Source organism: Stenella coeruleoalba (genome assembly GCF_951394435.1).
Source record: "Stenella coeruleoalba genome assembly, chromosome: 14".
Taxonomy (NCBI): Eukaryota; Metazoa; Chordata; class Mammalia; order Artiodactyla; family Delphinidae; genus Stenella; species Stenella coeruleoalba.
This window is the reverse complement of record NC_137160.1, coordinates 43035971-43059705: the sequence shown is the minus strand read 5'-3', so window position 1 is coordinate 43059705 and position 23735 is coordinate 43035971. Positions and strand designations below refer to the sequence as shown.

The window sequence follows — 23735 nt, the reverse complement described above, 5'->3', positions numbered from 1 at the left end:
ACTTGTGGGGTGTGGACTTTGTAGTTTGCGGCATGAGGGCTCTCTAGTTGAGGGTGCGTGGGCTCAGTAGTTGTGTTGCATGGGCTTAGTTGCCCCACAACAAGTGGGATCTTAGTTCCCCGACCAGGGATCAAACCTGTGTCCCCTGCATTGGAAGGCGGATTTGTTACCACTGGACCACCGAGGAAGTCCCATGTTATCTATTTCCATAATTTTGACATTTCAAGAATCTTAAATATTGCACAATTCTATAAATAACAGTAAAAAACCCACTGAAATGTACACTTTAAATGGGTGAATGGGGTATGGTATGTGACTTAAATCTCAATAGAGCTGTTAGCAAAAAAAGAATGTTAAGTAATGTTATATAAACGGCATCAAACAATATGTAACTTTTTGGAATTTCTTTTTTCACTCAGCATAATTCTCTGGAGATTCAGGTTGTTGTGTGTTTTCATTAGTTCCTTTTATTGGTGAATATGCATCCATACATGGTATGGATGTACCACATTTTGGTTAAACATTCATTCACTGAAGGAGATCTGGAATAGCCAGTTTTTGACTATTACATATAGAGCTGCTATAAATATTCATGTACAGGTTTTTGTGTGAACCTAAGCCTTCATTCCTCTAGGATAAATGCCCAAGAATGCAATGAATGCAATTAGTGGGTCATATGGTGGTTGCATGGTTTGTCTTTTAAGAAAATGCCAAGCTATTTTCCACAGTATCTATACCATTTTATATTCCCACCAGCAGTGTATGAGTGATCCAGTTTCTTTGCATCCTCGCCAGTGTTTCATGTTGTCATTGTTTTATTTTTTATTATTTTTTTTATAAATTTATTTTTGGCTGCGTTGGGTTTTCATTGCTGTGCGTGGGCTTTCTCTAGTTGCGGCGAGCGGGGGCTACTGTTCGTTGGGGCGCATGGGGTTCTCATTGCGGTGGCTTCTCTTGTTGCGGAGCATGGGCTCTAGGCGCATGGGCTTCAGTAATTGTGACGTGTGGGCTCAGTAGTTGTGGCTCACGGGCTCTAGAGCACAGGCTCAGTAGCTGTGGCACTAGTTGCTCCACAGCATATGGGATCTTCCCAGACCAGGGCTCGAACCCATGTCCCCTGCATTGGCAGGCAGATTCTTAACCACTGCGCCACCAGGGAAGTCCCTGTCATTGTTTTAAATTTTAAGCCATTTCAATCTGTGTAGTGATACCTCATGATTTTAATTTGTATTTTACTAATGGCTAATGATGTTGAACATCTTTTCATGGGCATGTTTACTACCGGTATATCTTAGGTTAAAATCATGTCTCTTCAGTGTCTTTTGCCTATGTTTTAATTGGATCATTTGCTTTCTAACTTTTGAGCTTTGAGACTTCTTTTATTTTATTTTATTTTTTTTGCGGTATGCGGGCCTCTCACTGTTGTGGCCTCTCTCATTGCGGAGCACAGGCTCCGGACGCGCAGGCTCAGCGGCCATGGCTCACCGGCCCAGCCGCTCCGCGGCATGTGGGATCCTCCCGGACCAGGGCACGAACCTGTGTCCCCTGCATCGGCAGGTGGACTCTCAACCACTGCACCACCAGGGAAGCCCTGAGACTTCTTTATGTATTCTAGATACTACTCCTTTGTTAGGTATATGATTTACAAATATTTTTTTCCGGGTCTTTGTTTTGTTGCGGTATGCGGGCCTCTCACTGTTCTGGCCTCTTCCGTTGCGGAGCACAGGCTCTGGACGTGCAGGCCCAGCCGCTCCGCGGCATGTGGGATCTTCCCGGACCGGGGCACGAACCCGTGTCCCCTGCATCGGCAGGCGGACTCCCAACCACTTCGCCACCAGGGAAGCCCTTTTTTCCAGTCTTTGGATTGTCTTTTTATCTACTTAACAATCATTTTTGCCCAGCAAACATTTAAAAATTTTTATGAAGTCCACTTTGTCAGTTTTTCCTTTTATGGAATGTGTTTTTAACATTAAGTCTAAGAACTCTGTGTAGCTCTGTATTGTGAATATTTTCTATTTTTTTCTCAAAGTTTTATAGTTTAATGCTTCACATTTAACTCTGCATATTGGTTTCCTAGGGCCACTGTAACAAACTACCACAAACTTGGTGGCTTAAAACAACATAAATTAATCTTTTCACAGTTCTAGAGGCTAGAAGTTTGAAATCAATTTCAGTGGACCAAAATCAAGGTGTTGGCAGGGCCTCGAGGAGCTGGGAGCACATCACTCCAGTCTTTGCCTCCATCTCAATATGGCTTCTCCTGTGTGTTTTTGTCAGATCTCCCTTTGCCTCTCTTATAAAGACACTTGTGGTGACATTTAGGACCCACCTGGATAATTCCAGCTAATTTCCTCATCCCCAAATCTTTAACAATAATCAGATCTGTTACAATATGAGGTGATATTAACTTGTTCTGGGAATTAGGAAGTGAATGTATCTTTGGATGGCCATTACCTAGTTTACTATAGTCTATGATCTGTTTTGAGTTAATTTTTTTTTTTTTTTTTTTTTTTTTTTTACGGTACGTGGGCCTCTCACTGCTGTGGCCTCTCCCGTTGCGGAGCACAAGCTCCGGACGCGCAGGCTCAGCGGCCATGGCTCACGGGCCTAGCTGCTCCGCGGCATGTGGGATCTTCCTGGACTGGGGCACGAACCTGTGTCCCCTGCATTGGCAGGCGGACTCTCATCCACTGTGCCACCAGGGAAGCCCCCTCTGCCTTTTTTTTTTTAAACAGAAATGGTAGCATAGTATACATATAAATTGTATTCATATTTGCTTAAAGTATTTCCCTTAGGGAATATAAAACATAAATAAAGCTAAAATATTTTTTAACAATTATTGTAATGAGTAGTGTGTATTTTTTTCAGGCTAAGTTAAAACTTTTAAACGTGAATGTGTCTGTAACCTATATAGAGTATTCTTTTGGATGTGTACATTTGAGTGTTGTGCCCCAACCCTGTTTTTCCCATGAGCTCTGTGGTTTTTATTGGATGATTTTGCATAGTGCAGTGACTTCTAGGAATGTGTGTGACACTTTACAGCAGAACTGAGTCTTTCAGAGAGCTTTTCTGAGTCTTTATATTTCTATGTCAGCTAAAAGAAAGCTGGTATAGAAATATTAATATCAGACCATTTAATTCAGATAGCATTACAAAAAAGAGAGTCATTTCATGTGGATAAAAGGAATAATCATGAACTTTTTTGCAGCTACCAACATAACTTTAGATGAAAACTGACAGAATTGTTGGGAGGAATTGACAGACCCACAGTTTTTTGCCCTTTCAGGAGGAACTGATTTTCACTGAAAATCACATAGTGAAGAACACCTTTAAAATAGGAAGAGAATTTGGATGTTGAAAGCACATGATCATTTCAATAGATGCTAAAAGCATTTAATAGAGTTCAGCCTTTCATTATAAAATGTCATAGCAAATTAGGAATAGGATGGAGCTTACTTTTATTCTAATTAAGGGTAGCTTCCCTAAAATCTATAGTAAATGTACTGAATAGTAGACCCTATGTGCTTTTCTAGTCAAGAACTAGACAAGGGTATTTATATCCTCCCTACCATTTAACATTGTATTTCAGGCTTTAGGCAATTCAGTGAGAAAAGAAGAAATAAGGTATACAAAGATGGAAAAAGAGATAAAATTGTCATAATTTGTAGATGATAAAACTACATCTAAAACCTAAGAGAAACGACTAACTAACAAATGATTAGAACTACTAAGAATGTACAGAGAGGTTTCTGGATATAAGAACAACAGACAAAAGTCGGTAACATTTTTTTATACCAACAGTAATCAGATAAAAAATTAATAGAAAGAATCCTATTTATAATGCAACAAAAACTATAAATAGTTTATAAATAATTAGACTATTATAATCTAGTAAAAATGTCAAGACTTCTGTAGGGAAAGTTGAAAAACTACTGAAAAGCATAAGAAATCTGAATAGGTGGAGAGACATGACATGTAACCATGCAATAAAATTAAGATGCCAGTTCTCCCTCAGATGGTTCTAAAAAAGCTAATGCAATTCCAATAAAGTCTCAACATCATTGTTTTGGTAGAACTTGAAAAACTGATTAAAAAGTCATAATGATGTGTTAATGACCATGAATAACTGAGAAAATTTGGAAAAAGTAGAACATAGAGATAGAACCAACCCTGCTAGATACCGTGACGTAGTATTATGAAGTTATAGTAATTAAAATGGTATGGTATTAATTCAGCAGTAGATAAATGATCAGTAGGACATATACTAGAGAGCCCAGAAATAATTCCATACATGTATTAGAACTCTGATAGATATGACATGGCAAATCGGGGAAAAGATGGCTTATTCAGTAGAATGGTATTTGGATAATGGCTTTGCATATGAAATCTCTATTGTTTACTGTACATAGAGGTATTTTTAGGTGAATTAAAAACTTAAATGTGATGAGCAAAACTTAAACTTCTTAGAAGGCAATGTAGGGAAATATCCCTGATCTTGAGAAGGGGAAGGCTTAAGACTATGAGCACAAACCGTAATTTTAGGAAAAGGTGATGAATTTAGACTATATTAAAAATTAAAAATTTTCCATATCAAAAGACCACAAACAAGGTTAGAGACAAGTGATAACAGACTCAACAGTGATAACATTCTGTTGTTATACAAGATTATATCAGAACGGATTGGTTTATATGTATTTTTTTCCCCTGCACATTGATGTTTTGAGCCATTAGCAAATGGTTACATTAGCTGAAGAGAAGTACACTAAAACTCAGTTGAATATAGCAAGCCACAGAATTGTACACTACTGTACGAAACACACAACCTACATTTTTTTCTTGGTTCGGTTTGGCCATGAGATCTCTCTGGAATTTATCAGCTTTAATCACTCCTTTCTAACCCCTCACCTCTTTTTTTTAAGCTTTAGAGTAAAATGTTTATTAAGAACGTAAATGTCTTTTAAAATGTGTTAGTATTTTTATTAGGGTTGTTTGCGTTTTTTTTTGTTTTTTTGTTTTTTTTTTGTTTTTTTGTGATACGCGGGCCTCTTACTGTCGTGGCCTCTCCCGCTGTGGACCACAGGCTCAGGACGCGCAGGCTCAGCGGCTATCACGGGCCTAGCTGCTCTGTGGCATGTGGGATCTTCCCGGACTGGGGCACGAACCCGTGTCCCCTGCATCAGCAGGCGTACTCTCAACCACTGCGCCACCAGGGAAGCCCTGTTTGGGTTTTTGTTAGTTCTCTGATGACAGTGTTCTCCGGGCAGTTAGTCTACCCCAACCATTTTTTCCCCACAAGCCCTGTAAGTTTTAGTGTGCAGTTTTGCAGAATGTGTCGTTTCTCGGTATTGTATTTATTGCATTATCAGAAATGCCTAGGGTTCAAAAAGCAAATAGTTTAGTAGCCAGAAGATGAAATTCTAGGTTATAAGTCACTTTCCCTCAGAACTTTGAACACATCATTCTATTGTTTTGTCATCTGTTTGTTGTTGCTGATGAGATTGAAGCTAATCTGATTCTCTTTCCTTAGTACGTGATCTGTTTTTTATTCCCTCTCTGGAAGCTATTAGAAGTTGAAAAAATAATTATTTAAGATTTTCTAGTGATCCGGATGAAAATCTTTCAGAAATTCATTGTACTGGTCATTTGGTTGTCTCTTATTTTGCAGACGTATTTTTTTAGCTCTGGAAATTTTCTAGCGATTTTTTTTTTTTGGTTTGTTTTTAAGCCCAGTTAGAAGATTAATTTAGCTATTTTTATAACAGTTTAAACATATTTACCCTTGTTTTTACTCCTAATTGAAAAAAATTAAGTGTAGTATTCCTAACAGAAAAGTGCCCCATCATAAAAGTCAGCTCAGTGAATTTTTTTCAAACTGAGCACACCTATGTGTTCAACACCCATACCAAGCAATAGAACTCCAGAACTCCATTACCAGCATTTCAGGAACTCCTCAATTCTCCAAGGAGTGTATCCCACTTCTTCCAGGACACCACTATTTTGACTTTTAACAATATAGTTTTACCTGCTCTTTGATCTTTATAAAAATAGAATCATACACCATTATAGGGCAATTATACTCCAATAAAGATGTAAAAAAAAAAAAGAATCATGCAGCTTGTAGTCTTTTGCGTTTGGCTTCCAAAGCTTAACATACATCCAAATTCATTCTTATTACGGTATACTATAGTTTTAATTTTGTGGATATGCTGTCATTGTTTATGCATTTTTCTGTTGATGGACATTTGTATGGTTTTCAGCTTTTGGCTATTACAAATAGTGTGGCAATGAACTTTCTAGGAAATTTCTTCTGATGAGATATGCAAGTCAGTTGGGTATATACTTTGGAGTGGAATTACTTGGCTATATTAGATACTGCCAAATGGTTGTATTAATTTTCAAAATGGTTGTATCAGTTTACACTTTTATAGCATTGAATGCAAGTTTAGGTTGGTTTCACATCCTCCTCAACACTTGGTATTTTCCACCTTTTTCATTTTGGTCATTCTGGTGGGTATGTAGTGTTATATACTATTTCAGGTATTGAATAAGTGGGCTTTGAAATTTTGGTTTATTTTATCCACTCCCCCTAAATACAGCTTATGTTTGTACACCCAGGTTTCAAAAAATCTTTTAATATTCTGTGTTTATATTTTACTTGTAATTGTTAAATTAGCCAGCATATTCACTAATTTACCTGCTAATAGTTACTAACCTGCTTCATTTCGTTCACTCAAGCTCCATCAATTTTATGCATGGTTATCTCTGTGTAATGAATTTTGTTGGTGTGAACTTTGTTGACAGTTTCAATTTTTATTTAAAGAGGAAGGTTTAGCTTAATAGTTTGGTGATAGTTTTACCTTTAGCTCTTTAATTACTGTTTTCTCTTTGGTAATTTATTAGACTTGGCTTCTATAACATTATTTACTCTTGGTTCTTCTGTTTCTTTGAACCTTCCTTTAATGTTTATATCTCTCTAGATTGTTTCTTTAGTGTTCTTCTTACCTTATCTGCTCTCCATATTCTTCCCCCCAATTTTCAGATCCAATTTTCCACTTGTTTGCTGGATAACACGCATTGAGCTTTTTGTAGGTACTTTATTTTTTTAATACATTTATTTATTGATTGATTGATTGATGGCTGTGTTGGGTCATTGTTGCTGCGCTTGGGCTTTCCCTAGTTGTGGCGAGCGGGGGCCAGTCCTTGTTGTGGTGCGCAGGCTCCTCCTCCTCCCGTTGCGGAGCACAGGCTCCAGGCGCACAGGCTTCAGTAGTTGTGGCACATGTGCCTAGCTGCTCCTCGGCATGTGGGATCCTCCCAGACCAGGGCTTGAACCTGTGTCCCCTGCATCGGCAGGCAGATTCTTAACCACTGTGCCAGAAGGGAAGCCCTGTAGGTACTTTAAACTTACGTTTTTCTGTTAAACCAACTCTTCTAGTATTTTTCAGTTTGGTTAACACAGTCACCTTTTACTCAGTCTTCTAAATTAGAAATGCTTTTCTTTCTCATTCTCTCACAAGTAATTGTCAAAAAATTATATTTTATTTTTTAACCTAGGATGCCCCCTTCATACACAGTCATAGACATTGAGAACTATGTCTCTAAAATAGAGACCCTCTGTCCCTCCTTCCTACTCCTGCCTTAATGTAGACCGTATCATGATCTAGACTATTGTTCCAGTTAGTCTTGTGGGGTTTTTTGTTTGACTCTCCTTTCTTCTTTTTTTCCTTTTTACAGTCCCCCTGATTAAAGAATGCAAACACTGAGGGAAACAAAGAATTTAAATTAAAAATGTATTACCCCAAATTTACAAAACATATAAACAGAATTTCAGTTTTTAATTTAAACAATTAAACTTAAAAATGATGGTCTTTGTAACTTTGTGGTATTTATACTTGTGAAGTTATTAAAGCTCAAAATGGCATTCAGAGTTTTGGGACACCCTCACTAAGGATTTTGTTAAGTATTGACAAATTGCTATTCAGAAATGTAGAGCACGGGGCTTCTCTGGTGGTGCAGTGGTTGAGAGTCTGCCTGCTAATGCAGGGGACGTGGGTTCGAGCCCTGGTCTGGGAGGATCCCACATGCCGCAGAGCGGCTGGGCCTGTGGGCCACAACTACTGAGCCTGTGCGTCTGGAGCCTGTGCTCCGCAACAAGAGAGGCTGCTATAGTGAGAGGCCCACGCACCGCGATAAAGAGTGGCCCCTGCTTGCCCCAACTGGAGAAGGCCCTCGCACAGAAATGAAGACCCAACACAGCCCAAAATAAATAAATTAAAAAAAAAAAAAAAGAAATGTAGAGCACTCATTTCTTTATGTCTCCTTTAACACTGGATATTATAATTTTTTTAAACTAGTGTTTTGACAACTGAAAAATGTATTTTTGTCTTGTTTACTTTGCATTTCTTTGACTCCTGGTTATGATGAATATTTTCCATGTTTTAAAGTATTGGTGATCACTTCTAATGCTACCTTAGTGATATTAGCTACTATTTATCAAGCACTTTGCTGACTCAAAAATAACTGTCTTGAGCGTTTTATTACATTACCTATCTTAATCCTGTGAACAACCCTATCAAGTGTAGATGCTTATTGTATGTGTGAGGAAACTGATTTTCAAGAAGAGTGACTTGCTCAGCGCCTGGTTAGTAAACTCAGTGTGATCTGTTATCACACTATTACCTCGCAACTTTTTTGTTAGTATAGATGTGGAAGATTAGTATATTTGTATTTATAGGGGGTTGAATTAAATGTATAATTATTCTAGAGCCCAGGTACAGATGGCTGTGATTTTTTTTTTTTTTTTTTTTTTTTTTTGCGGTACACGGGCCTCTCAATGTTGTGGCCTCTCCCGTTGCGGAGCACAGGCTCCGGATGCACAGGCTCAGCAGCCATGGCTCATGGGCCCAGCTGCTCCGCGGCATCTTCCCGGACCGGGGCACGAACCCGTGTCCCCTGCATCGACAGGCAGACTCTCAACCACTGCGCCACCAGGGAAGCCCAGGATTCTTAAGTATTTCTCAAATTATATTCCACTGCACACTGTTGTGGGAATTTTCATATATCCTGACCACAGAAGTTTGGGCAACACTTGGTTTCCTTAGCAGAGAAACCTTAATAACTTTGAATAATCCTTGAATTTTGGAAATCAGTTTCTCTAGGAGACCTATTCATATCTTGTAGAACAACATCTTGAAGTACATCAGTTTGAGACAAAGCTGATGTGTGGTCCATTCTCTCATTTTGTAAGGGGAGGAAATGGAGATCCATTGTGGTTAAGTGTGTTGCCTGAAAATCACACAGCTGCTAAACAACACAGGATAAGATGCAGTTTTCCTTTGTACCATGCTTCCCCTGATAATGTTATATAATATTTATTTTTCCTGTATTATGTTAAAAGTAGTTTCTTTAGTATTCCCATCTAGTCCAGACATTAGTCTTACACTGAGAAATTCATATACAGTTTTAAAAAATTCTAGATTTATGTACATACAAATAGCCTAGCATGATTACATACCCATAACTGCTGTGTTTAATTATTGAAATGAAAAGAGTACTTTTTTCTGTAGTTAACCTGTCACAAATGTTTGGTTTAGTTTCTGTAGAAAATGTTTCCTGACTGCAATGAGAGAAAGCGGAATACATTGTCCCCTGTGTCGTGGAAATGTGACTAGAAGGGAAAGAGCATGTCCTGAACGGGCCTTAGACCTTGAAAATATCATGAGGAGGTTTTCTGGTAGCTGCAGATGCTGTGCAAAACAGGTAGAGTAAATGTGACATAGTTCTTTGAAAGTCAAGTTTCTACTCTGAAATTTCTGTTTGACTTGTCTTGGTGGGTACTGTTTTGAAGAGAAATTATTTAGGTTGAGAATTGGGTAGAAAAGGCCAGAAAAGCTGTGGCTGTAGATCTTACTAGATTATAAACTTACTGAGAACAGAGACCGAAAGATAGATACAGTCTCTGAATTTGCCGTAATTTTTAGCGTGGCATTTTTTTCAAAATAAACACTCGTTGATTACCTGCTAAATGAACTGAATGAACAGACTGGCATTTAACTCATTGAAGCCCCATTCTGGAACAGATTCAGCCCTTGAATAGTTTTTCTGGTGGTAGTATCATTATTGCAATTTTGCAGGTAGAAATGGGCCAAATGGATTTATGTAGTCAAGGGGGAACTCTCTAGCTGCCCACTGTACTTGGATGTTTATGTATTTATCTAAGAAATCACAAAATACTTGGCAGAAGACTTTGCCTTTTAAGGAACAGGTGTAAAAAATCAGGTATTGGCAAATAACTGGCATTAATTCTCCAGTCTGGATTTTATTCTACCGTTTGGAGAGGGATTGAAATGGTGAGAGGTGGTTAGGCTTTGAGTATATTCGTTTATTATGGATTTATCACAACCACTTTTTCAAATAGCTAATAAAGTCAGTGAGCAAAAAAACCAGTTGCTGTTTCATGCATTCACACAAGACATACCTGCTTTTCCATGTCTTTGAGGGAGGTGTTAACTGACAGGGCAATGAAGTGAAGCTGGAAAATACACTTGAGAGATTTCTGGCTCTGCTCCTCAGAGAGAAACTGAAAAATGTTCCAAGTGTTAACTTGGGAACTTAGTTTTTTAAAGCACTTTCTAACTCTGCCAGGTTGCAGTAGTTAAAGAAATAAAAAGATGCCCAGTGCTATGAGGCAACCTCTTAATACTTTTAATATTATTTTTTGTCTATTAGTGGTATTTTTTTTTCAGGTGTAAAATTATTTGTTAATTTTTATGGTGAGTTTACAGACAGTTGGACTCATCTCCATTGTCTCTGAATCTAATGGAGAGAAACTTACTGCTTATTTTCAGCTCCTACTTAAGAATTAAATCATTTACTTAAAAAAAAAACAAAGACCTCTTGTTTAAATGGAATATTTTGTTATCTATTTCTGCCTTGTTTTTTTCCTTCTTGTTGGCAATATCTCAAGTCTTATGAGTTCCTTTTTATATTAAAAGTCATATTACATTAAACATTTTTTAAATGTTTTATTATGGTAAAATATATAACGTAAAACGTACCTTTTTTTTAGTTTTATTTTATTTTTTTATAAGTGAAAGATTGTGGTAAACTTTTTTTATACAATATGTGTCCATTTGGTAAGAAAACATGATATGTATATACATACACACAATCTGTATGAAGCATCAAATGAACAATTAGAGTGCAGTATCATGAATGGTAAGGTAGAAAACGTACCATTTTTAAGTGTACAATACAGTGGTATTAAGTACATTCATAACATTGTACAGCAATCACCACTATCTATTTCCAGAATTTTTTGATCATCCCAAACAGAAACTCTGTACCTGTTAAATTGTAACTTGCCGTTCCCCCACCCCCACCCCGACCCCTCTAGTAACCTGTATTCTACTTTATCTCTGAAGTCTGTTCTACCTCATATAAATGGAATCATGTTATATTTGTTCTTTTGAAAGTCACATTACATTTAATCAATAATTTACAGATTAAATTCTATCGCATGAGACATCATTACAAATCTTGTAAGAAGTACCAAGATGAATATGGTGTTTCTTCTGTCATTCCCAACTTTCAGATCTCTCAAGATTCAGTAGGGAACAGGTAAGCAATATTTATTCTTATAGTTTTTATTTTTATAGTTAAAATGGAAACTTTGCAGAGACTGTATAAAGTGTTTTTGTGTATGTGTGGGTGTTTGTGTTTTTAAAGTAAATTGCCTTTGTCCTCATAAGTTTGTTTGATGCATGTAAAATGACATCTGGGAGATTGACTTTATGCTAGACTTAAGCTTATGTTATGTAAAAATCATTCTAAGAAACTTTACATGTCTGAATAAAAAGTAGATCTGTGAATTGAATGTTTTCTTTTGCAACTGAAATTACTTGAAAGCTAGAGAAAATCCCTTTCAGTAATGTACTTGCAAACTAGAATCCTTTTACTCTCTAAGAATAGAATTGTTTGAAATTTTTATTTTGATAAAATGTCATGTAAAAGTGAGATTTGGTACGATTAAATTTGTAGTTCTATTTTAGTCTCAATTCTTTTAAAGCTAGGTTTTGGCTTGATTTGTATCTTATTGTCTCAGGTTTATGTACATTAAACATTTTTATGAAATGTATTTTATGAATAAGAATGGCCAGAATGCACATGTGTGGTTTAAAAAATAGTGACAAAACAAATACCTAAGCCGGGTCAAAAATTATAACATTTTTCAGGACCTTATTTTTTTAAAAATAAGTTTATTTTATTTATTTATTTATTTTTGGCTGTGTTCGTTGCTGCACGCGGGCTTTCTCTAGTTGCTGTGAGTGGGGGCTGCTCTTTGTTGCAGTGCGTAGGCTTCTCATTGTGGTGGCTCCTTTCATTGTGGAGCACGGGCTCTAGGCACGTGGGCTTCAGTAGTTGCGGCACGCAGGCTCAGTAGTTGTGGCTCACAGGCTCTAGAGCACAGGCTCAGTAGTTGTGGTGCACGGACTTAGTTGCTCTGCGGCCTATGGAATCTTCCCAGACCAGGGATCGAACCCATGTCCCCTGCATCGTCAGGCGGATTCTCAACTACTGTGCCACCAGGGAAGCTCCTTTCAGGACCTTAGAATCTCCTTATGAGCCCATGCCAATTTGAACCCCATACTGCCAGAGGTAACCACTATCCTCTTTTTTGGATTGTTCATTCTTTTGCTTTTCTTTATAGTATTACCACCCACGCATGTATCTCTAAACAATGAAGTGCTTAATTTTTAAAAACTCAGTAGCAAGCACACACCATTCTGTAAAGAAAGGCAGTATTGGCAGCATTATAGAAGGGCTCGCAGGAGGCGATATCTTAAGCAGAGTCTTTAAGATTTTATTTTAGTAGCATTTCATTTCACATGTTGCTAATTTTCAGTAATTTAACCACTCTTAGAAGCACTTATACTGTAGTAAGGCTTCTTTTCAACTCCTTAGTTGAAACTGTTCAGGTAAAGGTCTTTAGTAATTTTCTTATTTCCTGCTCTTTTAGGTTCTCGTTTTACTTGACTCAGTGTCTTTGGATGAAATTGGTCACTCTTATTTTGTGATTTTTAAAAAAATCCCCTTCGGTTCATCCTTTTTGGTTTTTTTATTTCTGTACTTCTGCTGTATTGAAATTACTCAACAATTTGTTATTAACCCAGTAGATTATTCTTAAGTGCAGGGATGGTGTTTGTCTTGTTCAACAATGTGTCTCTAGTTCTTAGCAAAGTTCCTAGTATATATGATGTGCACAGTCACTGCTTGTTAAATGACTCAGTTTTCTTCTCATGAGACATGCCTTCTTCCCTCTTACCCCCCAGATCTAATTGCTCATAGGTACTATTGATTTCTAATAGCAGTATTCTTATCTGTGCTTTTCTTCTGCCCCTATTGTCACTTCCGTAGCTCAAGTCCCCATCATCTCTCACTTGAACTGTTGTAGTATTCTTTTAGTTGGTGGTCCTCCTTTAATCTGTTCTGTATACGATTGCCAAAGTGATATTTCAGAAGTGCAACTCTGACCTCTTTCTCCTTGTCCTTGTACCTACGCTTCTGTACCTTGTCAGTGACGTCCTGTGGCCCCATAGCTGTGTTTCTCCTGGGTTCCACGGGCCAGTAAGGGCTCTGTGAACTGCTTAAACTGCCAATTTTTTGTGTGTACTATGTGCATTTTTCTGGAGAGAGAATGTCAAGATTCTCAAGGGGTTCCATGATCTAATTCAACAACTAGCTTAATAAGACAAAATCCCTATTCTAAAGCCCTTTCTGATCTGGCACTTACCTTTCCGTTTAGCCTTTGTCTTTCTTGGCTACCCATATTGCATAATATGCCTTAGCCATGTTGAATTATTCCCACTGTATCCTGGCCATCCTTGAGAAGCAATATAACTTAGTCATTAAACATGAAGACTTGGAGCCAGACTGCTGGGTACGAGGCTCTGTCATTTACTAATTGTATGACTTTGGCAAGAAACTGTACCTCAGTTTTCTCATCTGTTTAAAAAGGTAGTGGTGATACTATTAAACACCTCATTGGTGGGAGTCAATAAGTAGGTTAATAGAAGTAAAACATATTGAATAGCACCTTACTTGGTGAATGTTTGGGGGTTTTTGTTTGCTTTGTTGGTTTTGTTTTGTTTTTTTTCCTGCTGTGCAGCGCATCTTGCGGAATCTTAGTTGCCTGACCAGGGACTGAACCCGTGCCCTCGGCAGTGAAAGCACAGAGTCCTAACCGCTGGACTGCCAGGGAATTTCCTAAATGTTAGTTTTTAATTATCATCATCATCACCATCACTCCCTCACCTCCATACTTTCCCCACCATTCTAACCCACACTTTGCCAGCCAGTGGACTTTTTCTTCTCTTTGAAGACTTAGACCAAGTGTTAGATACTCTGAAGTCTTTCCTGTTTACTTGTCTGTTTTTTTTATCTAGTAGAATGGGCTTCCTAGTCTTATTCATGTTTATATCCTATGCAAAATTCTAGTTGCAATGGAAAAATTCAGTTTGTATATGAATTTCTAGTAAGGAAATTGTTGAAGGAAGGAAAAGATTTTTTAAAAAATGGTAGGAAATATAAGAAGCCAGAATGTATAGTCAGGGTCCTGGGAGGAAACAGATAATTATATTCAAATTAGATAATTTGAGGGGAATTTAGTGAAGGACTATTCTTTAATTTTTTATTTTTGTGTGTGAAGGGACTATTTGTAAGGAGTAGAGTATTGGGTGCACTATGTAAGCAGGGTATAGGAAGTCACAAGGAATAGTCATGTACTCTGGGTCTACTGAAAGCAGGGGAGGGGAGAAAGTAGACACCAGAATTGGAGAAAGAAAGCTATGTGGAGAGGGCAGTTGGAGAGGGATGCAACCAGTCAAGGCAGTTTTGCTGGGAAGGAGTCTGGAAAATAGGTATCCTAACCTTCCTCTTGTTCTTCCTCCAAATCTCCTGCTGGGCTGAACCCATTTGGGAAGCAGAGAAGGGAATCTGTTAATGCAGGTTAGTTTCTCAGTACAAAGAGCATGGTGAAAAATGGAGGAGAGAAGATCTAGAGGGGCAAAAAATATACCCAGCACATAGGATTTCAGTTATTAGCTGAACATATTGTAATACTCTGTACACTGTGCTTCACAGCTTCCAAGTAGTACAAAGAGGAAAACATCCACTATGTTATTAATAGTGTCTATGATATCGTAGACATTCACAGAAAGATAGACAAGATGAAAAGGCAGAGGGCTATGTACCAATGAAGGAACAAGATAAAACCCCAGAAAAACAACTAAATGGAGATAGGCAACCTTCCAGAAAAAGAATTCAGAATAATGAGAGTGAAGATGATCCAGGACCTCGGATAAACAATGGAGGCAAAGATCGAGAAGATGAAAGAAATGTTTAACAAAGATCTAAAAGAATTAAAGAACAAACAGAGATGAACAGTACAATAACTGAAATGAAAAATACACTAGAAGGAATCAACAGCAGAATAACTGAGGCAAAAGAACAGGTAAGTGACCTGGAGGACAGAATGGTGGAATTCACTGCTGCAGAACAGAATAAAGAAAAAAGAATGAAAAGAAATGAAGACATCCTAAGAGACCTCTGGGACAACATTATACGCAACAACATTCGCATGATAGGGGTCCCAGAGGGAGAAGAGAGAGAGAAAGGACCTGAGAAAATGTTTGAAGAGATTATAGTCAAAAACTTCCCTAACATGGGAAAGGAAATAGCCACCCAAGACCAGGAATCGCAGAGAGTCCTATACAGGATAAACCCAAGAAGAAACATGCCAAGACACATAGTAATCAAATTGGCAAAAATTAAAGACAAAGAAAAATTATTGAAAGCAGTAAGGGAAAAAGGACAAATAACGTACAAGGGAACTCCCATAAGGTTAACAGCTGATTTCTCAGCAGAAACTGTACAAGCCAGAAGGGAGTGGCATGATATACTTAAAGTGATGAAAGGGAAGAACCTACAACCAAGAGTACTCTACCCAGCAAGGATCTCATTCGGATTCGATGGAGAAATCAAAAGCTCTAAGACAAGCAAAAGCTAAGAGAATTCAGCACCACCAAACCAGCTCTACAACAAATGCTAAAGGAACTTCTGTAAGTGGGAAACACAAGAGAAGAAAAGGACCTACAAAAACAAACCCAAAGCAATTAAGAAAAATGGTAATAGGAACATACATATCAATAATTACCTTAAACGTGAATGGATTAAATGCTCCAACCAAAAGACACAGGCTTGCTGAATGGATACAAAAACAAGACCCATATATATGCTGTCTTCAAGAGACCCACTTCAGACCTAGGGACACATACAGACTGAGAGTGAGGGGATGGAAAAAGATATTCCATGCAAATGGAAATCAAAAGAAAGCTGGAGTAGCAATACTCATATCAGATAAAATAGACTTTAAAATAAAGAATGTTACAAGAGACAAGGAAGGACACTACATAATGATCAAGGGATCAATCCAAGAAGAAGGTATAACAATTATATATGCACCCAACATAGGAGCACCTCGATACATAAGGGAACTGCTAACAGCTCTAAAAGAGGAAATCGACAGTAAGACAATAATAGTGGGGGACTTTAACACCTCACTTACACCAATGGACAGATCATCCAAACAGAAAATTAATAAGGAAACACAAGCTTTAAAGGACACAATTGACCAGATAGATTTAATTGATATTTATAGGACATTCCATACAAAAATAGCAGATTACACTTCTCAAGTGCTCATGGAACATTCTGCAGGATAGATCACATCTTGGGTCACAAATCAAGCCTCAGTAAATTTAAGAAGATTGAAATCATATCAAGCATCTTTTCCGACAACAACGCCATGAGATTAGAAATCAATTACAGGGAAAAAACGTAAAAAACACAAACACATGGAGGCTAAACAATACGTTACTAAATAACCAAGTGATCACTAAAGAAATGAAAGAGGAAATCAAAAAATACCTAGAGACAAATGACAGTGAAAAGACGATGATCCAAAACCTATGGGATGCAGCAAAAGCAGTTCTAAGAGGGTAGTTTATAGCTATACAAGCCTACCTCAAGAAACAAGAAAAATCTCAAATAAATAATCTAACCTTACACCTAAAGGAACTAGAGAAAGAAGAATAAAGCAAACCCAAAGTTAGCAGAAGGAAAGAAATCATAAAGATCAGATCAGAAATGAATGAAATAGAAACAAAACAGTAGCAAAGATCAATAAAACTAAAAGCTGGCTCTTTGAGAAGATAAACAAAATTGATAAGCCATTAGCCAGACTCATCAAGAAAAAGAGGGAGAGGACTCAATAAAATTAGAAATGAAAAAGGAGAAGTTACAACAGACATCGCAGAAATACAAAGCATCCTATGAGACTACTACAAGCAACTCTATGCCAATAAAATGGACAACCTGGAAGAAATGGACAAATTCTTTGAGAGGTATAACCTTCCAAGACTGAACCAGAATGAAATAGAAAATATGAACAGACCAATCACAAGTAACGAAATTGAAACTGTGATTAAAAATCTTCCAACAAACAAAAGGCCAGGACCAGATGGCTTCACAGGTGAATTCTATCAAACATTTAGAGAAGAGCTAACACGCATCCTTCTCATGCTCTTCCAAAAAATTACAGAGGAAGGAACACTCCCAAACTCATTGTATGAGACCACCATCACCCTGATACCAAAACCAGACAAAGATACTACAAAGAAAATTACAGACCGACATCACTGATATCACAGAAACTGAGACACAGATGTAGAGAACAAATGTATCGACACTAAGGGCTGAAAGCGGCAGGGGGGTGGGGTGGGGGTGTGATGAATTGGGTGATTGGGATTGATACGTGTACACTGATGTGTATAAAATGGATGACTAATAAGAACCTGCTGTATAAAAAATAAATAAAAAATAAAGGTTTCATAAAAAAAATAAGTCTATGATATTGTAAACCAAATAGTTCTTAATGAGAAAGACAGCTTTTCCTGATAATAAAAGAGATTATACTGAAGTGCTTTGCCCATAGGTCCTCAAAAGAAGAAACTAACATAGTTTAAAAAATATTCAAAATAAACCCTTAGATCATTTAATCAATTCAGCATACATTTATTGTACTTCTGAACTACTGGGCACACTACATGTTATTGAATATGCAGGGATGGATAAAACAGACATAATTTGCCTTTCCATCTGTGTAAGCAGTATAACTTCCAGTCGAGTCATCCAAAATAAACCAACACACGTTTCAGTCAGATCAGTCAGGGTAAAACTATTTACCATAAAGTAATAAATGTTGGTGAATGTTTAACAAAATTATTGCATTCGTATGGGGTAGTTTCTTATAATAATTATGTAGCAGTGCTAGTTATTTTACTAACACCATTTCTAGTTCATAACATAAAATTCTGTTTTTAACATGTAGGACTGTATCTTTCTGTTTTCTTTAGCTACTAGAAAGGAGAGAGGGAGGATGCATGTAATCATTAGATACCAGCACACATTTCTATTTCATCTTCCTTGGAAATTATTTGGTCTGTTTGCAGGTTTTTCCAACTAATCTTAACTCTTTGTAAACATTAATAACTGGGTGTCAGTAAACCTATAACAGTTTAGTCCAAATACAACACTTCACAAAGACTGAAAGAATGAAATTTGCAAACGGTTTTATGTTTATAACAGATTTCTCTCCAAGGTGTTGAACATTTTCAGTAGCTAAGTAACTATTAAGGAATCTGGTACAAGTATGAGATAAAATTTCCTTTTCCTTATTCATAGGCATTCATGATATATTCTGGATAATAATTCTTTATTACATGCAATACAAATATATTTACATTTTTTCCAAAGAAATAAAAAAATTTTTTTTGCTGTTTTCTGAAACGTGTAAGCATAGAACTGGAGATTTTTCTTCGCCTTTTAAAGACTGGAAATGAGGTACTCTAGTATTTTGAAAACTGCCTTAGGTAATGCCACAATTTAATTTAGCATAAAATGGCATAGTCATGCATAGGTTTTTTGGGTTTTTTTCTCACCCCTCTTTTTATCATGATAAGAATATTTTACATGAGGTCTACTCTCTTAACAGATTTTTAAGTGTACAGTATAGTATTGTTATATACAGTATAGGCACAGTGTTGTACAGCAGATCTCTAGAACTTACCTTGCATAACTGAAATTTGTACATGTTGATTAGAAACTCTCATTTCCCCGTCCTGTAGCTCCTGTTAGCCACCATTCTATTCTTGGCTTCTTTGAGTTTGAGTATTTTAGATACCTCATATAAGTGGAATCATGCATGTGACTGGCTTGTTTAACTTAGCATAATGGCCTCAAGGTTTATTTATGTTGTCACAGTTGCAGAACTTTCTTTTCTTTTAAAATTGAATAATATTCCGTTGCATGTATATGCCGCATTTTCTTTATCCATTCATATCTTTTTTTCTTTATCCATTCACAAGATTGTTACTATATCTTGGCTATTGTGAATAGAACTGCAGTGAACTTGGGAGTGCTGTTTCTTCAAGATTCTGATTCCAGTTCTTTTTGATAAATACCCTGAAGTGGGATTGCTGGATCATATGGTAGTTCTACTTTTTATTTTTTTGAGGAACTTCACTGTAACTGTTTTCCATAGCAGCTGCACCATTTTGCATTCTCACCAACAGTGTACAAAGGTTCCAGTTTCTCCACATCCTCACCAACACTTGTTGTCTTTTGTTTTTTTGATAATAGCTATCATAACAGCTATGAGGTGATATTTCATTGTGGTTTTGATTTGTATTTCCCTTATGATTAGTGGCATTGAGAATCTTCATATACGTGTTGGCCATTTGTATGTCATCTTTGGAGAAATCTCTATTCGTATTTTTAGCCCATTCTGTAATTGGGTCATTAGTTTCTTTGCTGTTGAGTTGTAGGAGTTCCTTATGTATTTTGGAGATTAACCCTCTGTCAGATACGTGGTTTCGAGATACTTTCTCCCATTACATATGTTGCCTTTCACTCTGTTGTTTCCTTTGCTATGCAGAAGCTTTTTAGTTTAATGCAGTCCCACTTGTCTGTTTTGGCTTTCATCGCCTGATTGCAAATATTTTTGATCAGTCTTTGGCTAGTCTTATTGTGTCTTTTGACATACGTAAGTATTATATTTATACTTTTATATATATTATATTTATTTTCTTTATGTTTTTTGCTTTTTGTGTCATGCTTGAGAAATCCTTTCCCACATCATAAAGTTATAGAAGATATTTTCTTCTTTAACATTTTAAAGCTGTGCTTTTCACATTTATTTTGGATGTATAACATGAGGTAGGAAAAATTTTCCCCAAGTGATAACCATTTGTCCCAGTACCATTCATTGAGGAGTCCATTCTTTCCCCACTGATTTATAGTGCCATTTTGGTCCTACACATCTCTATTCTGTTCTGTTGCTTCGTTTATTCCTCTAATACCATGCTATCTTAATTACTGTGGCTTTAACAATAGGTCTTAATATCATGTAGGGAAAGTTCTCCCTCTTGTTTTACCTAGAAAATTGTTTCTGTTATTCTTGGTCCTTTGCTATTCCATATGAATTTTAGGATCAGACTTGAGTTTTCTAAAAATTCCTGTAGAGATTTTGATCGGAAGCATTATAAAGGTTGAATTTATTGAAATCATAGATTAATTTGGAGAGAATTGACATCATATGATACTCATTTTTCCCACCCAATTTCCCACCTGTTTATCTCTTCCATTAAAAAAAAAAAATTCAGTAAAAGAAGTCCATTTAGAGCACACATAAATATGTTCTAGTATATCTTTTCCTGGTAAAACCTTACAGTTTTTTTTTTGTTTTTTTTTTTTCGGTACGTGGGCCTCACACTGTTGTGGCCTCTCCCGTTGCGGAGCACAGGCTCCGGACGTGCAGGCCCAGCGGCCATGGTTCACGGGCCCAGCTGTTCCGCGGCATGTGGGATCTTCCCGGACCGGGGCACGAACCCGTGTCCCCTGCATCTGCAGGCAGACTCTCAACCACTGCACCACCAGGGAAGCCCCTAAAACCTTACAGTTTTTGTTGCTGTACAAATGGATCATTTTTCCTGTTTTATAATCTAAGTGGTTATTACTAGTGAGTAGGAATATTAAGGATTTTTATGTTAATCTTTCATTTAGCAGCTTTGCTGATTTATTAGTTCTAATAGTTCTAAATAATTTACCTGTAGATTCTTTTGGATTTATTATGTAGAAAATTATTTGGTTTGTCAATGCAGTTTTTCTCTCTTACTGCTTCATTTTGTACTTGATTTATTGCATTAACTAGGGCCTCTATCCAGTATTAAATAGAAGGCACCTGTTTTTCCTTGATTTTAGTGGGAATGCATCTAAAATTTTATTATTATGGATGGTGTTCACTACAGTTTTTTTAACATATTCTTTATCTGTTCTATGATGCTATCATCCTGAATTTAAGATTTCTCCATTGAATGGTTCTTACTCAAATCAGAATCTTGTATGCAGTTAAAAAAATGTATACATCTGACTTCATTCCCAGATACTCTGCTATCTAGAGTTTAGGGATTTGTACTTCTAAAAGCATTGTGGGTGATGAGAGGTTTTTTTGTTTTTGTTTCCATTCTGGAGGTTGAATTTTAGTGAATGGTTTCTACATAAGATGAAATAAATGATCATATGTTTTTTAAATTGATAGTATGGTTGTCAGTAATAGATTTTCTATTGTTGAACTCATTCATACATTTCTAGAATAAATGAGTAGGTTCCCAGTAATAGCCCTGGGCATGATACAGGATGATCAGGAAGGACTAGAATGATGATAACAATAATAATGGAAAATAGAGAATTGTAAAAGTAGGTGGAAAGGAGAAAACATTTAAAAAGGGCATTAACTTTGATATTAAAATGCTTTAAATCAGGAGTTTTGTGATTGCATACCCCACCAGTGAAAAAAATTGAGCATGTACTCTGAGTATGTGTGTGTTTATTTTAAAACTATGCATGTGTTTTATAGTACTGATACTTTACGCATAACACATGCAAAATTTAAGTGAGATAAAGATGAAAAAGTTACTTTAAAAATAAGTTTGCTTTATTTAATGGTATAAAATATTTTCATTCTTAAAGTTTTATTACTGTTTTTATTGAAAACAATGTGGTTGACTATGATTTCTAAAATTTCTTAAAATCTTGGTTTAATACAGTGACAGTAATTTAAAGATTTCGATTAAATTCACTTTACTTTGATACTTGGTCTGATGACTATCATGGCTGAAAAGATACCTACAACACACAATACAGATCCAAATGGAAGAGTATGTCATAGGTTGAGATTCCTATATTTTTCAGTCCCATTTGGTAAATATTGAAAGGGCTTTTGTTGAAATTTTCCATAGTCTCTGATTATGTTATAGTTGTTCTTACAAACGAATTGGAAGTTTTTATATTTTATTAGGGCATGTTCAAAACCCAATGATTATCTTTATTTGGAAGATTTAAAAACAGTTTAGAAAAATCTGTTACCAAGTTTAAATGTATAGATATGAGATTTTTAAAAAATAGGTGACATACTGTTTTTGGTAAAGTCATAACATCCCTTTAACACGTGCACTCTCCGTAGTTTGAATTTATTTTGAAAAGCAGTTTTTAGTCTCCACATTGTTAGAATACCACCTTTACCTGCAGAGACAGATTAATAACTGCTAAAAAGATGCAAAATAGTGGTTTAATAGTCTCCTATTTGGGCAGGGAAGCTTTCTTGCAGAGAATGTGTGTGGAGACACAACAGTATTTTCACAGAAGGGAAATGACTGTCATTGGAGAACATCTGTTAGGTAGATGATACAGTATTGCTTGTCCTTTTGTAAAAGAAAACTGAAAAGTCAGTTTTCTAAGTTTCACAACAGTTTTGTGGTCCACTACCTATCTCGTTTTTATTTTAATGTTTCTGCTATTGAAAGGCCTTGTTTTTATAAAATTGACTACATTGATGAAATTCTGTAATGCATGACTGACAGTCCTCATATGGAATGCCCACTTTTCTCTCAGGATTTCTCTGATACTGCATAAGACACATGACTCTGGCATGGGGTCCCAGTGAGGACATCAAGTTATTCTGTATATTAAATGTTGGAAAGCCTAGTTCCTTTTTGGAAAATATAAACATAATGAACATTCAAATATTTTTTCTTAACCTACTCCATTTAGGAGTTGTAGCATCATTTTGGATGCTACAACCTTAAACTATATCCTAGTTACAAGTCAAGAAGTTCACAAATTCTTGATTCTACCCCAGCATTCAAAAACTAACTAGTCCAGGTAGAGGTAGGGGAGTCTCTTAATTTGAAAGTCTAAAGGACCTGGGGAAATGTTCATGCTATGGATTTAAGACAATTCTGCAAAATACTATATTCTCTATACTTTTGTAACTATGCCTAAATTAATTTTTAAAGGACCTCATAAGCAGTCTTATCAGAATTTATTTGAAAAGTAATTAATGCCATAATTATATCATAGTTCAGAACTATTTGAAGTTTAGGCTTTTCAAACAAATTCAGACTGGTTGTCTTCATTAGCAGTTAATGAATCTGTGTTGTGCTTTATTACTTGAAGTATTAACTTCTCCCCCTCCCCCCCATGCCTCTTAAGTAATAGGAGTGAAACATCCACATCTGATAACACAGAAACGTATCAAGAGAATACAAGGTAAGCTTTTG

At 36.5% G+C, this 23735-nt stretch overlaps 1 protein-coding gene across 2 annotated transcripts in view; it reads left to right on the top strand.

The window, feature by feature from the left end:
* Positions 1–23735, top strand: part of RNF138 (ring finger protein 138) — a 44351-nt gene that overhangs the window by 10637 nt on the left and 9979 nt on the right. For both annotated transcript variants that reach the window (XM_079943415.1, XM_079943414.1), the window contains exons 3-5: positions 9594–9759; positions 11504–11619; positions 23668–23724. In XM_079943415.1, the coding sequence (XP_079799541.1) occupies positions 9594–9759; positions 11504–11619; positions 23668–23724 (339 nt within the window). The remainder of the gene's footprint in view (positions 1–9593; positions 9760–11503; positions 11620–23667; positions 23725–23735) is intronic.